A 16,386-nucleotide genomic window follows, 5' to 3' on the forward strand; every position below is an offset into this window, starting at 1 on the left:
AAAAGGTCCATAGAAGTGTGACTAGGCTGATTCCAAGGCTTCAGGTGATGAATTATGAAGAAAGATTAAAAGAGCTGAATCTTTTCAGTTTATGCAAAAGAAGAGTTCGTCAAGAACATGGGGGCAGAGTTGGAATCTTGTTAAAGGTAAATTTTGCACAAACATTAGGAATTTTTTCTTTACACAGAGAACCTTAGACACTTGGAACAAGAAACCAATGTTTTATGGTAGACAGTAAAACTTTTGGGACTTTCAAAACAACACTTGATGTCTCAGGATTGAAACAAGAACCAAACCAAATTCTCCCTGTAGACCATTTTTAGTAGCTATTTATTTTTTTAAATCTTGCAGACATTACTGAAGCAGTCTGGAAATTTATATCTCAGATAATATTCCAGAGTTCCCAACTTTTCAAGAATCAGGTTTCAGTCAGTTTCCATAAATAGGAAATAGCAAAATCCCCAGTTACATCTATAACTAAAGATTTATTTTTTGCATCAGTTCTGGTAGTCTAGTATCCATTAAGACACTAAATCATGGGTTTTCAAAGTCAATAAATGCTGATAAAGTTTGTCTTTCACGTCTGGCAATGCTTTTGTTCCAAACTAGATGCTAAGGTCAACAAGAGAATTGAGATCTTGAGAAATATTTGAAATTAATTGAGGAAGTTTTTCAATAAAATTGGGAAGCCATTCTTAATATTGCTGATAATTTATCTTGTGATGCAGTCCAACTCCTTCAGCCTGATGGGCCCATTCAAAACTTGAGCTTTAAGAGGAACGGTCTGTAAGGAATTCTTTAAAATTATTTTTGCTTATTTTTATTTTTTTTAAATGTAACATGTTATTTTTTATTTTAATATTTTTATTGGTTTTTCGGTGACATCATCATTTCACCCTTTTTTATATTTGCTTTTCATCGCCACCTCCATTGTATGTTGCTTGATTTCATGGTCATTTCCATTTTGTGTTTCTGGTTACTTTGATGCTATCTGGTTGCTATGTATGTGGGGTATGTATGGTGGGATTTAAGATGCGTGGTAGCAATGGTATATAAAATAGCTGTGTGCAATGAGCAAGTGTCTGAATTTTTGTTATTAACTTAAGGTTGACTCACTAAAGGCTTGTGCTTATTTAGAAAGTACATCTCGTTTCAAATGCTTGTTTGGTTAAAATTTTTATTTTAATTAATGTTCTTATTTCAGTATAAATCTTAGAACTTTTCAATCCAACTGAATAGTTTGAATTTTCAGCTAGCTAATAAAATCATACTTTTAATTAAGAATAAAACTTTTGCTTGATTTTATATGTGGGATAATTTCAAATTATCCACCATATCTGATTTTTTAAATTCATCATGTTCCACAAAGCATTCTCTTACTGGTTTCACATTTAACCTTAACACCTGCAGAAAACTTACACTTGGTGAAAATATTATTTTTCTAAAAAATATATAAAGTATTTCAACTACTTTTATCAGTAGGGGGAATGTGGTATTTCAAATGACATACATGTAACAAAGTTATAATTTCTACTTTCTTTCCTGCACTTGTGATATATTTAAAATCTTCTTAACAGATGTAATAGTAATATATTCAGAGCTTCTTTCTGGGCAAGACCAAAAAATAAATATGTATCTTTTGTTATAATAATTGCTTCATTGTGGGTGGTCAGCCAGGGAGTGATTAGGAAATCACATTGTTATAAAAATTAAGCAGTAATAGCACTGCAAATTGTTTGACACTATTCTGCATAATAGCTTTAAATTGTACTATTCTTCCATATGCAACATTAAAGCTTGCTTACTTTTCTGTTGAAAATGACAAAAAGCAATTGACAATAAAATTGTTATACTTTTTATTATTCCCTATTTTGTAAGCAATATAAAAGCTAGCAGCTTTTTCAGAAAACAAGACTGTGTCCTGATACAAATAGCACAAGGGGACCTAGTCCAGGATAGCAGTCCATCACAGAGCACCAACACAAACCCAAACTCACGGTCAGTCAATTTAGATTTGAAATGCCAAAATGTAGATGTCAACATCAGTAGTACAGTAGTCATTTTGAACTGATTTGTTAATTCTAATTGTGCAGTTTTTAGTATACACTAGCAGTATGTATCAGAGAGATGTTTTTTTTTCTTTTGAACAACAAAATCTGGCTAAAGACAGTGCAGTAGAGTCAGAATTAGTGCATTAATTAAAGAAACGTCTGTTACATAATGAAATAAACTGAGGTATAGGTGATCTAATACATGCAAGATAATGTGAGTTTTATAACTTTAATTTGAATGGTAAACTTATTCATCCCATATATCCTCTAAATCAGCTACATTCAGCTAAATTGACAGAGGTCAGTTTTTCTTTTAAAACAAAGTACTCATTTGGAATTTTTCTACCCTTTGTCAGTTGCTATTTATAATTCAGCTCATACCATTGGGCATGTGTTTAAAGTAAAATTAAATGAATCACAGTATTCATGAATTAACGAATAGAAACATTTTAAAAAAGCACTCTTCATTGTAGGTTTTCACATTTCAACAGGCTTTTGTCTCCAGTGTCTCTAAATTTCCCTAATACTTGCTCTTTCTCTATACTCTTTTTTCCTGCATCATTCAGTCAAGTATTGTATCTCTGCTGTCATGTACAATTTTTTGCTGTTCTTTTCTCAAAAGTAGAGCATGTCCACATTGGAAAAGTTAAATATTTAATTTTGTGATCTCTTCATCCTTTTCTGAATATACCGTATATACTAGCGTTTAAGTTCTCCCTCACTCTTTATTTCTAGTGTGTCCCAGTCCTTTCCCATTCTGGAAAACTGTGCATCTATAGAGGGATCACAGCCCCGGACAGTGCCTTCCTTATTTACTGCCTTGATGATGTACATTGTCTCTGCTAGTGTATGCCTCCTTATACTTCCCAGTATTATCATTTTGCAAATTGTGTTGAATTTTATTTGCCTGAAATGATTTTTTATTGTGGTCAAATGTAGTTTTGTAGGGGATCCCAGAGAATCTTAATTACTTTTTTTTTTCTTTATGTATTGTCTCTGGATCAATTAAATTAACCATGTTGCTTGCTGCTTTCTTTTTCATGTTCTCAGACATCCAGATCTTTATAGCTTGTTGGCATCCAGTTAGGTCCATTTTGACTTTAATTTTGATTGATAGTGATTCTAGTTTTGACTTTGTGTTATCCTGGAAAACATGTATCTCCTTGTGACCTGCCATTCCTCCATCTCTTTGCTGTATACTTAGACCTTTTCTGATCCTTGACCCCACCCTGTGTCACTTTTTCTGCCTGTCAGTCCCTGTTGACAGAGCCATCAATCAGAAATGCACATACAATGACTTTATACCATTTGCTGATTAGCTTCTTTAAATTAAACACTTAAAAGACTTCTTCAATTAAACTCTTACCTACAAAGTTAAATAAAAAAATTAACATATGTAGTTTAAAAAGGTTTATTCATTATAAGTAACTTGTTTTTCAAAAATTAAACATAGACTAGTGTCTTCATGAAAAGAAAATGAGAAAACAAATCATTAGATGCAGCAACTAACCTCTGAAATAAAACGTTGGAACACAAATCTGCAGACACAAGTGTTCACCAGACTGTTATGAAAACACCTTAAACATTAGAGACATAATCTAGTACTGTTAGAATAAGCAGAATATAGGACAAATCATGTATTTTGTAAACAATGAAAGCAATGCAATTGAATTATGACACACATCTCTGCTATAGATGAAAAGTGAAGTAAAAAAATTAGTATGTTTAATTAAATGAATAGATAGTTGCATAACACTATACATACAATTCACACTAAAACATGGTGTACAGACAAAAGCTGAAATGTGCGTACACAATAAAAAAAGAGATGCATACATCTGTGCATACGCCAACTTCCATGTTTTTACGCTACATAAATCCCAGTCTGCGTGAAATGTAATCTCGTGCATGTGCCTGCTGCCCTTCCAAGAATTACGCCTCTTTGAATATGCAAATCAATATAAATAGCCCCTTTTTTTTTGCGTTCTGTGAAAAGACGGTGGCAAAAGCAAGGGGGGAAAAGAAGAATTTCAGCGAATACCAAGTATAGGCAAGGAAAAACATACTATTTGTTGGTATAAGCAGTGATATAAACAACACAAAGAAGTTGATTGAGTAATAGAGTGGAGGAGAAACTCGAAAGTTCAACTTCAGAAAGTCACAAACTGTTCAAAGTAAATAAGAAGTGGTCTGATATCAAAGTAGCTGTGAAAAGACAAGTTGTAGCCCACTCTCTGAGTGTCATATGGAAGCGTATTAAGGTACAGAGAAAAGAATAACAACACAGGGACACAGTTCAAAAAATGTACAAATGTCAACTTTAATCTTAAAGTTCCAGTTTAATCGAGTAGTTTAATTTGTCATTAAAGTAGAACATCTTGCCTGAAGAAGGGGCTAGAGTTGCCTCAAAAGCTTGCATATTGTGATCTTTTTAGTTAGCCAATAAAATGTGTCATTTTGCTTGATTTTTCTCTGTATAATGAAATAAATATGCTTTACTGCATTTCATCTTTAAATGATATCAAGAGCTCCAAGAAGATATCGCTTGTGAAATCTAAATCGACTTAGAAGCCAGTTATCATCATATGTAAATACACACTTTATAAATTGGCTCAGGCTGTGCAATATTATAACTGTAGTGCAAGTTTACAGTGAGGTGATTGTACTTATAAGTACAAACAGTTCTACCAGGAACACTTGATGGACTGATTATGTTCGTTTAGAGCACTTGGGATGAAGCTGTTTCTGAAGCGTGAGGTGCCTACAGGAAAGACTCTGAAGTATTTGCCATACTGTATGGAGTATGTTAAAATACAGGGTAGTCCATGTCTAATTATGTAGATCCAGATCGTCTGGATGACTTTGATTTATGCGGGGACAATTCCAGTTCAGTGCAAAGATGATTCTTCATGTTGTCAGTTCGCACACTTCTTGATTTTTCGGGTGATTTTCTATTTAATAATCTTAATAAGTTATTGCGTAATGAAAATTGCATAATTAGATCTGGACCGCCCTATAGACTGTGCGCATGGCTGAGACAGCACGTGCTAGATGCTGTATCCCTATAATCCAATTAGCTGCTGCACAGCTGTGATTCCACACTCAGATACAGTGGGTTAAATACTCTGAGTGGTGCACTGACACTGACAATGCTAAAGCAGCTATAGTATTTAAAATAGTTTGGCCATTCTGTGCACCATTATATGGTTACAGGTTGATTACAATCAGATGCCTTAAACTAATAAACGATATGCAGTTAATTTCAGTGTATTTGATAAAGATGCATCAGGGATGTGAATCTAAAAAAAATGAAGTAAAACCACACAGGAACAGTAGCACTACTTTGACGCTGGGTGCTGCCAGTTTGAAAAACCGAGCATAGAACTTGCGCAAGCATGGGATTGACCTGGCATGAAAATGTGTGTGGCTTTACACCAAGTTTAGTTTTTATACATCGGGATGTGAGTGTGGAAACGGGCATACAGAACATTTTTGTGCGTATGCACCATTTATACATGAGGCCCCAGGTGTCTTAATCTCTAACTGAAATGTTCTCCAGACACTTCCCTGAAATGTGTCCTAGGTCTGCCCCTATGCCTTCTTCAAGTGAGCTATGCCTTGTACACTTTCTTTTGGAAACTCAGCATGAATAGCCTAACTACCAATAGCCCAAACCATCTTACCTGTCTCCTTTAAATCTGGAGATGCAGCAATTCTGCTCTGACATTGTGCCTTATTGCTGAACTTTTCAATCTGTCCCAGAGTGTAAGCCCATTAACCTTGTACAGGAACCTCATTCTGATCACTTGTGCACACATTGTCTTACTCTTTCAGACTATATTCAGAACTCATGACCATATGTAATAATGGGAATTTAGACTAAACCGGAAAATCGAAAGCTTGGTTAGCAGACTTAGCACCTGTTTTACTGTCACAGTTCTATAAAACATTTGTTAAAATGAATTCACTGGTCAATCTCTACCCTGTGTCTTGGATTAAATGCCAAGGTAACTGAATTTCTCCAAGGCAAGTCATTCTTTTTTAGAATAATACAGTATAATAAGTAGCTTCAGAAAAGCAATTGAATAATGTTTAATGTTTTAATAACAATAAATAGTTTTTCTCAAGGTTATGAATGTATTCTTGCTTTGTATTTTATGCTTTGAATATAAGAATATAAAGGGAATAAACATAATTAACATTAATTATTGACAGTACAACAACTTCCAGAAGCATTATGCTTATAAATTATAGTGTATTTTTTGATACATTATTTTCATTTTGTGAAGGTTTTTCTTTTACAGATTATTCATATGGGTTGGGTCAGCGAAAGGATACAAGACACTGATTCTTCACACCTATACAAGTTCAAATTTCTGGCATTGAAAGGCTCTTCATTGTACATATTCTGCAACCCACCGGTAGGAAGAACAAATTTTTTAAAACATTCTTTAATTTAAAATGGAGCTTTTGTATACACACTGTATTTAAAAGCATTTGAAGTTCTGTATGAAATATTTGTAATATTACAGCCTTAGTATCTCCCAGAACATTTTTATTAAAATTGTACATCATGTCAGCAGCTTAGGAGGGAACAACTGAGGAACATACAAAGCTACTATACTCTTCACATCAGTCATGGAACTTTGTATAGGGCTACCTGCAGAAACAACTATAGTGTGTTACGATCTAAAAATTGTGTTAAGAGGGCACAGTAACTAGGTGGACAGACATTAATGCTGGCATGGATTAAACAATGACAGAACTTGTAAGACATAACAGTTTTAAGGTGATGAATAGAAAACAGGCATATATTTAAAATGAGAATATCTGCAGCTCACTCTGGTTCTGGGAATACACATATCCTAGTAGTTGTGATGCCTTTGTTGTGGAGTGGCAGCATTAAAACCACTATGGCCAGTTTATTTAAAGGAGAACTCTCTTATTCTGAGTTACCCACATGGTTTTGTACTGTAAGAGGATGATGTCTCATGTGTAAGATCCTAACTCTCTTGTACCCTGCTACATATACAAGAAAATAAATCACTTCAGTCAATCTTCTAATTTTGAAATGCTATTTGTTCTAAGAAAAGAAGAAAATTAGAAAAATGGAAAAACCTTGTTGGTGCCATGTATTTGTATCCTTCTTATTAAAAATGTGTTGATTTGAAATCTGTCATGATTCCCTTTAAAGATTTTTGTTATGTAACTGGACAAACAATCCAGAAATATTATTCCTCAGTAATACTATTACTATTATTATATATGTTTAAAAATAATACTGTATGTTATTGATCAAAATGTTTGCTTAATTAAACTGTAATGTTGATGGATGTTTCTATGAAAGTGTTTTTTCTTTCTTGAAATGGCTTTATCAGTAATATATAATGAAGTAAGAATAATATGAAAAAATATACACAGTTTAACTTTAAATTGAATAATCTTTATATGTATAAAATCCAATGTCTGTCTGTCTGTATGTCTGTCCGCTTTTCACGAGAGAACTACTTAACAGATTTAGAGTGTTTTATTTTCTATAATTGCTTGAACATCGAATTTGCAACTTCTCTCATTGCGCTATGTATCATAGTTTGCTTGCAGTACCAATTTATTTGTGCAAATCCTAGAAACATGCAACAGGCTGAGGGGAAGGGGGAGGAGAAGCCTTACGTCCGCTTAGCTAACGAATGAGAGAACTACTTAACAGATTTAGATGATGGTTTTTTTATGATTTGCTTGAAAATTGCGGTTGATTTTGCAACTTCCCTCATTGCACTAAGAATCATAGTTCGCTTGCAGGAGCGATATATTCGCACTAATCCAAGACAGAGGCTGCGGGCTAAGAGGAGGGAAAGCATGACATTAGGAGTGGGGAGCCAGGCAGGGCCCTCCTCACTGTCCTGTTTCACTACTGCGCAGGTGGAGCCGCGGAGGACGGCTAGTAGCTAATAATTTAGCACCACTATGTATACAAAGATTTTGCTTATTTTATTAAGCAATCTCTAAAGCTCATATACTACACTTTTATGTCTACTGATAGTTCACATACCTAATTTTCGGTATTTACTTAGATTAAATTGTTGTAAATCAAAGGTATGGCAGGAACATGTCTTATCTTTCAGATTTGTTTTCCATGCTGAAAAAGAGCCCTTATAACTGATTTAAAGCAATTTAAAGAGTCTTGTTTTAAGGCCCATCATCTGTTGATGACTACTTTTTCTCCAAGGAAAAACATCAAAATGTGTTAAAACAAAAAAGTAGGAAAAATTAATTTACTACACACTTATATACTTGTCCCATATGTAATGGGACCATGAAACTGCAGGACAAATTGAATTAATTCAATTTCTGCAAAAAAGTGGTATTCTGTTGAATTGCAATGTTATTGTAATGACTGTTTGAATGTTTTTTTTTTGTTTGTTTAGAAGATATATTTTTAGTTATATAGTTATATTTAAGTATAAGAGTATGTCTTACATGCAATAATTATATTTAATGAAAATATAATGAAGCAGCACTAAATATGAAGTTTTTACTGTGTATGTATTTGTGGATATACAGTGGTTTTCAGTATTCAGACCCCTTCGTTTTCTGCACACTTTATTGTGCCGTATATTTAATTTCAAATGAATTAATACATTTGTCATATTTGTCTTTCAATCTACACTCAATAACCCATAAGGTCAAGGTGAAAACATTTTTCAGAAAGGTATTCACATTTACTAAAAATCAAAAACTGAAATCTTTCAGATGCAGGCTGGCCATATAAGGCCAGTGTTTTATACACTTAGAATTAAATGATACTGAAATCCAACTTAAGATCAAGTTATTAGTTTTCCTAAGTCTATAGAACAGGTGCAGCAGGTAAGCCACAGTGCTTCTTTTACACTATTATATACTTTAATAATAATTCTTTGCATTTATATAGTGGTTTTCTCACTACTCAAAGCGCTCAGCAATTGCAGGTTAAGGGCCTTGCTCAAGGGCCCAACAGAGCAGAGTCTCTATTGGCATTTACGGGATTCAAACCAGCAACCTTCCGATTGCCAGTGCAGATCCCTAGCCTCAGAGCCACCACTCCGCCTTTATAGAAAATGCAGTATATACTTTAGGATAAGCCTTGAATTTTAGGATCTAAAATAGACAAAAAATCTGTGTGCAGGGCATTTATCTGCAGTGCTCAAATTTATTTTAAGCATTGTTCACTTTGACTGTATGAAAAAGCCCTGAAATTCTTATATAAAGTAATGACGACAGTTACTATACATGTTAGTAGAATTGTGTCTGTTGCATAATTCTCTTACTGTAACTTATTTCCCAGTTTCATGGTGTGGACCAGAAGGGACTCACCGCCGCCCGAACCCGACACAGACAGGTGTGGGACACAAGTTCAAGGCACACATTTTTTATTTTTTATTTTTCCCTCGTGTGAAACCCCTTCCCTCATTTTTCACAAGCACAACACAGTCACAGCTCTCCACAAAACTCTTTTCTTTCTCTTCTATCCTTCCTCCAGACAAGCTTCGCCCTCTCCCACCTGACTCTGGCTCCCGGAGAAGTGGCTGCTGGCTCCTTTTATAAGGCACCTGGAAGTGCTCCAGGTTTTTGTTGACCCAGTTCTGGCAGCACTTCCCCAGCAAGGTTGAGCTTCCATTCTCCAAACCTGTGGCGCTGTTGCATGCCAGGGGGCTGCCCTCTAGCACTCCGGGGGAGGTAATGTTCTGAATAGGTTCTCTCCCCTGGAATTTCCATTAAAGGGGTGTCCCAGCCAGGCAAGGGCCCTGGTCGTCCACCACAATGGGTAATAGAAGAGCTGTAATTTATCATGCACCCAGCTTTTCCTATTTATTGTATTAATCCAACAATCAAAGTGTATAATATATCTAGTCAAAGGTCGTACAATATTCATAAAGAATGTCTAATCGCTAGCCACAACTTCACAGTAGAGCAGCAGTTCTATATAATAAATATTATGAGAGAGCTCATATCAAGTTTGGTGGACTCCCGCAAAAGATATCACCATGACATTCTGAAGTAATATATTATGGAAGAATGTGTACTTTCTGAACTGTAGGCTAAGTGTAGTTTTTACTGAAGATCAGGGCTTGAAATGGGCTGTACTGGAATGGCATATTGGCTTTATTCCATTTTTCACCGTGGCATACCTGCAGTAAATAGTTATGTAAAAACATCTCTCGCTCTGGCCATGAAGGGAACTCCCAGACCACAAGCTGTTCAATTCAATCTACACAGAGTCACATTTCAGGTCCAGAGTTTCACAGAAAATAATCAGAAAAGTCTGTTTAAACACACTTTATTCTTGAACATGAAAGAAAAATAGCAGAGTCTTTTAAAGGCATAGGGCAAATGCGTTGAACATAACTTTTTTGACTCTAGTCTTCTCCTGCCGGTTAATTTAAAGATGGCACAAGCATCTCCATCAGCTATATCGAGCTCTGTGAACAATCTACAGGACAGAAAACTCAGCTGGGCAGTGAACCTAATATACAGGAAGATGAAGAGCTTTATAGGTTTCTGCTAGCATAAAACATAATGTGAGACACGCAACTTTGCATTTGTACTTAATCTGCATGACTAAATTGTTACACCTTTGAAAGGCTGTTCTGTACTTGAACTAGCCATAGAAAATAAAAGCACTGACATTACCTACCGTACTAAGTCTGTTAAACTCCTAAGGTAGTATAAGTTAGTTTGCAACTGTGTTCCCCTCTTATGAAAATTTCTGTGTTCAGTGTTCCTTCTGATTTGGTGCAGTCGCACTTTGCTGTGATTGTCACGGATCTCCTTGTGTTTGCACATCTTTGCGTGCCATGTTTTCTTTTGATTTAATGTGTGCTCCATGAAAAATTCCAGTCTGCCCTTCAGTAAACAAGCACATGGAGCTGCCAGCCTGCTGTTTCCTCACGCACAGCAATGATGTAATGATGTCTGCGTTTTAGGTTCCAGGTGTATTACACGTCACTTTACCAGTTTGCACTGTGATTGATTGACAGACAATAAACTTTGTTAAAATGGTACGGAAAAAGCAGCAGGCAGGGTGCACACATTTCTTACTCCAGCCATGGAAATGAGTAACCCCCAACCGAAGGAGGTACAGTGGAGTAGAAATTGATGTAAAAGACTTCCAACAATCAAGTAATTCAAATAGATTTCACATAGATTTGGCACAGTTTTAGCAGTTTAGTGTTTATTTTGCAAGCAGAAGTCAGTGGGCATGCATTTTTATGGTTCTGCTCCAGATATGGAAATGAGTGTCCCCTCCAGTGGATGATATTCAATGACACAGTGAAGAGGAAAATAATATAGAAAATTATCACCAATCTTTTTAAGTCAGTTTTGAACAATTTTATAATTCCAGAATTCATCATGCAAGCAGCAGTCAGGGAGCAATTATACAGCTTTGCTTCAGCTGTGGAAATGAGTGGACCTTGCAGTAAATGATAGATAGTGGAACACATTAAACATGAAATTGATATAGAAGGCTTTCTACCACCTCTTAAAATAAATCTTGGAAAATTTTAGCTCTCATTTTGCAAACAGCAGACAAGGGGCATGCATGTTTACAGCAAACAGTACTGGTGGTGACCATTGCTAACCCGGAGCTCTACCAGTCCGGAATGGAAATCTTTATTGTGGTCTGCATATTCATTTGGCAAAATTTTGCACCGGATGCCCTTCATGACATAACCCTCCCCATTTATCTGGGCTTGGGACCGGCATGAAGAAACACACTTGTTTATGTATCCCCTGTGGCTGGGTTATTTCTACAGCAAAGGCCAAGCTGTGGAAATGAGTGTTCCCTCTTATGGAAGGGATGAAGTGGCACAGTAGCTCTGAAAGTGCTATGGAAAACTCTCAGATAGGCTTATTAAAGAAACTGTGCGCCTGATGTGAAATGTAAGATCCCTCCCCAGTTTAAAGGCTTTTTTTTGATAGAAATGATCAAAGTATTTCTTTCAAACAGTTTTAATCGCTCATACAGCACTGATGAAATATGCTAAAATGACTGAAAATTCAACTAACAAGTGTCATTTTTCGGTACCATTTTAACAATGTTTACTGTCTACCATTAATCACAGAGAACCCTGGTAAATGACAAATCCACTGAATGTCACTGAATCATGGTGTACAAACTTTCACGAGGGATCGCTCTTTGATCAAATGTACTTATATGAAGCTGCGCTGCTCACAGTGTGATGTCGTGACAAATCAATCAAATATCACCGAATCACGCTGCTTGAACTTTCACAGGGGACCACTCTTCAATGTACTTGTATTGTTCCATGCCGTGCCATACACTTTGCAGTGTCATGTGGGATTCCCCTCTTTCCCCAATTGATCGGATGTCACTGTTCCACTCCACTGTTTTGAGTATGCCAGTTTTTGACTTGCATGCCAAAAAGGTGCTGTTTAGGCTGATTGGAAACTCTAAAGTGGCATATGTGTGAAAGATTTAGGTGTATGTTTGTGTGACTAACTCTGTGTGAGTCCGTCCTATGCTGCTTCCTGCCTGGTGCCCAGGCCTGCAAAGAAAAAGTGTTGCCTCCACCCCATGACCCAAAATTGGACAAAGCTAGTATGAAAGTATATGTACGTACTTAGTTTATTCTAGATGCAAAATGCAAGAAAAAAAGCAACATTAACAAATAAATAATTTAGAACACACAAAACCTATATGGTGCAACTGCAATGGGAGGCAGGAGAGCTTGTTTGAACTGCAGCATAAAAACTCCAATCCTTTGTAGAAAATGTCAGGTTTCTAGTTGTCTAGTTGTAAACAGAAATTGTTTCAAGGACTGGTGTGAAAATTAATTCTGAAAGTACAGGTTTGGATGAGTACATAATTATACATGCAAACTTAAAAATTCTTTACTTACTGGCTTCAGAGTTTATATATTTATAGCGTGTGTGTGTATCTGTATACGTATAGTTTTGTATATAACTGCAGCTGCAATACTTTCTTGAGACACTGCTTATGTATAAGAGTCTAAATGTTTTAATAAACGGGACAAGTTATGCCAAACTGTAAAACATTGCTAGTATAAGTATATGCTATATACTGTAAACCCTGCCGTTCTTTCTTATATTCTGTAAGTGCCTTGAGCATGGGAAAGGCACTATATTAATAAAATGTATTATTATTTATTATTATATGAAATCTAAACTTGGTACAATGATAGCTGACAGACTGGGGCACAAAGAATGATTTCAGGGTTGTGCATCATAAAATGTCTTGATGCCTTGGTTAGGCCCATATACTGTAAAATCCAGTTTTTTGGAGATTTTTTTAAAGTTTGATTTAGTATATATTAGTATATATTATAGTGAAAAGAAGGTTTTTTTATTTATATTTTTTAATTGGAGTGTTATATTTAATAGTCTTCACCCTTATGTAGTGTCTTTTTTAAATAAGCACAATAATATCCATTCATTTTTGAGTATGCAAGTGTGCAAAGTATAAGGGGTTACAATATCGAGGGTCAGCTTATCAGTGGATGGGCTTATCTTCAGGTGTCTACACTAATATGTTTTGTGGCTAGGACTTGGGTAGTAGCACCAGTTCTGACCAACAGTGTGCTCTATCAGACAGGAGCAGGATCATAGGAGACCCGGTGGGAAAACTCGGTTACTATATTGAATGACCCCAAGACACTAGAGGGCACTTTGGAGGCCCATTACAATACATTTAGGCATCTGGGAAGAGTAACTGATCTTAGGACTCACTAGTAGGTTTTTATAGTAATAGTAAGAGTTTATTAGTTGAATAGGTGACTCCTGTGGACATAAGGTCATTGTTTTTACCCTTTTAATTGTGCTTTCTGTTCTCTCTGTTGTGTTTAGTCTTTCTTTAAAAAAAAACTTGTTTTTATATACTTTTGACCTCTTTAGATCTTATTTTGGTTTGGGGACTGCTCATCTCTATATAAACACTTCAGACTGGGTCTCCTCTTTGCCTGGAATAAAAACGAGATTAGAATAGAGGAAGAAATCATTCACTTCACACTGTCACAACTAGTACTTCAGAATTTTCTGACAGCAGTGAGCGAAGAAGCCAGTATTTAACAGAATTCTAAAGTATCCTTTTTGTCAGAATTCTTGTGGGCAGGTCTCTGCCACAGTCCACAGTAGTCCTGCAAAAGAGAAGCCTCAAGGACAGTTTATGAATAGAGCCAGCCATTAAGAGTACTGCTGTGCTCTCTTTTAAAAGCTTCATTCATTGTGAGGGCCTGGAGGTGTTACAGGCTATAGGATTGTGTCTTTTCTTTTGACAGATATTTCTGCAAAGGCTGCCTTATCAGGAGTGTTTTGTCTAGTACCGATGAGCTATATGATCTACACTTCCTCTTTATGGGCAAATCAAGCAAACAGTTCACTCGCCTGGTCACAAACCTGTAAACACTGACTACATCATTCAGAATGCTACAGAGTACCTCTGCTCTATTTTGTGATAATTTTGACAATCAAATTGACAAAAAAGCTAACACAATTAAAAGAGCACCACAGTTCTATAAAACAGATGAAATGACAAAACTGAAAGCAGTATTAAATTTAGTAAAAAAAAGAACTGATCATTTTTTGTAATACAAGTGGTGCTCAACCAATATATAATACAATACAATACAATTTATTTTTGTGTAGCCCAAAATCACACAAGAAGTGCCACAATGGGCTTTTACAGGGCCTGCCTCTTGACAGCCCCGCAGCCTTGACTCTCTAAGAAGACAAAGAAAAACTCACAAATAACCCTTCTTGGGAAAAAATGGAAGAAACCTTGGGAAAGGCAGTTCAAAGAGAGACCCTTTTCCAGGTAGGTTGAGTGTGCAGTGGGTGTCAAAAAGAAGGGGGTCAATACAATACAATACAATACAATACACAGAACAGAACAAATCCTCAATACAGTATAAAAATTAAAATTTTACAGGTACGGAGCAGAATTTAACAGTAGATGATATCACATAATATGATTTGGATTTGTTTTGACCTCATCCATCAAGCTGCCTCCCCCATTTGGCCATTCCACAGCTGAAATAGCGCTGGGCCAACCAATACGATGAAAGGACCCCTCTACCCCACAATTCCTGCGATCCTCCATCAGGGACAACTTTACCTTAGGCAGGCAAAACAACTTGGCAGGTGGGCTGTGGCACCAAGTGACACATTTGAGTACCGAGAAGAGAAACAGAATAGGTGAGGGTTAGCATCCAATTATAACTATCATGAAACTTATGTTTTAGTGCTAATGACTAACAACAGAGATGCAGTCTATATAGTTAATCAGCAGCTCTAGTCAGGATATGCTAAACTGAAGTATGAGTCTTCAGCCAGGATTTAAAAGCTGAGCCCGAAGGAGCATCTCTTATAGTAGCAGGCAGACCATTTCACAGTTTAGGGGCTCTGTAACTAAAAGCTCGACCTCCCACTGTTGTTTTATTAATCCTTGGAATCATAAGCAGACCGGCATCTTGAGATCTTAATGTGCGCTCTGGTTTGTAAGTCATGATAAGTTCAGGCAAGTTATGTGTTCGTATTTTCTTGTTCTTGTAATAATTCTTGCAGCAGCATTTTGGATTAACTGGAGGCTGTATAAAGAACAGTTTGAACATCCAGTGAACACTGCATTGTAGTAGTCAATCCTACTAGAAATAAATGCATGAATTAATTTCTCAGAATCCTGTTTATTTAGAAAGCACCTTAATTTCCCAACGTTTTTAAGATGGAAGAAACATGATTTGGACAACTTTGTAATATGCACTTTAAATGACATGCTAGAGTCAAATATAACTCCTAGATTGCGGGCTGATTCAGTAAAATTAATGGTGATTCCAACTGAGATAAATGATGACAAAATATTGTTATGATCAGAGTCATTCCCTCCAACAATTAACATCACTGTTTTAACTGTTTTTAAAGACAAGTAGTTCTCATCCATCCACTCCTTTAATTCACTAATACAACTAATTAAAGACAACATTGGAGAAACTTCATTTGATCTAAATGAAAGGTATAACTGGGTGTCATCTGCATACGAGTGAAAATTAACATTATGTTTCCTAATGATACAGTAGATCCCAGTGGAAGCATGTATAGCGAAAACAGTAAATATCCTAGTATTGAGCCCTGCGGGACACCATATCTCACTTCTGTGTATAAAGATGGAGTTCTGTCAGCACATTTCTGTACATATTGGAATCGATTTGATAAATAAACCAAACGAGCACAGTGCCTGTAAGCCCAACATCATTTTCTAGCCAGTATGGTAAAATAGAATGGTCAATGGTGTCAAATGCTGCACTTAAGTCTAACAACATAATTA

At 36.0% G+C, this 16,386-nt stretch overlaps 1 protein-coding gene across 3 annotated transcripts in view; it reads left to right on the top strand.

The window, feature by feature from the left end:
- The window catches only part of sntg2 (syntrophin, gamma 2), a 732,424-nt gene that overhangs the window by 587,628 nt on the left and 128,410 nt on the right, over positions 1 to 16,386 (top strand). For 2 of the 3 annotated variants that reach the window (XM_039747724.1, XM_039747725.1), the window contains one exon: positions 6,356 to 6,472. In XM_039747724.1, coding sequence (XP_039603658.1) covers positions 6,356 to 6,472 — 117 coding nt within the window. Of the gene's footprint in view, positions 1 to 6,340; positions 6,473 to 16,386 lie in introns of all 3 variants that reach the window. The other variant, XM_039747723.1, reaches the window with a different exon arrangement.

The sequence above is a fragment of the Polypterus senegalus genome, chromosome 3, assembly GCF_016835505.1.
Source record: "Polypterus senegalus isolate Bchr_013 chromosome 3, ASM1683550v1, whole genome shotgun sequence".
Classification (NCBI taxonomy): domain Eukaryota; kingdom Metazoa; phylum Chordata; class Cladistia; order Polypteriformes; family Polypteridae; genus Polypterus; species Polypterus senegalus.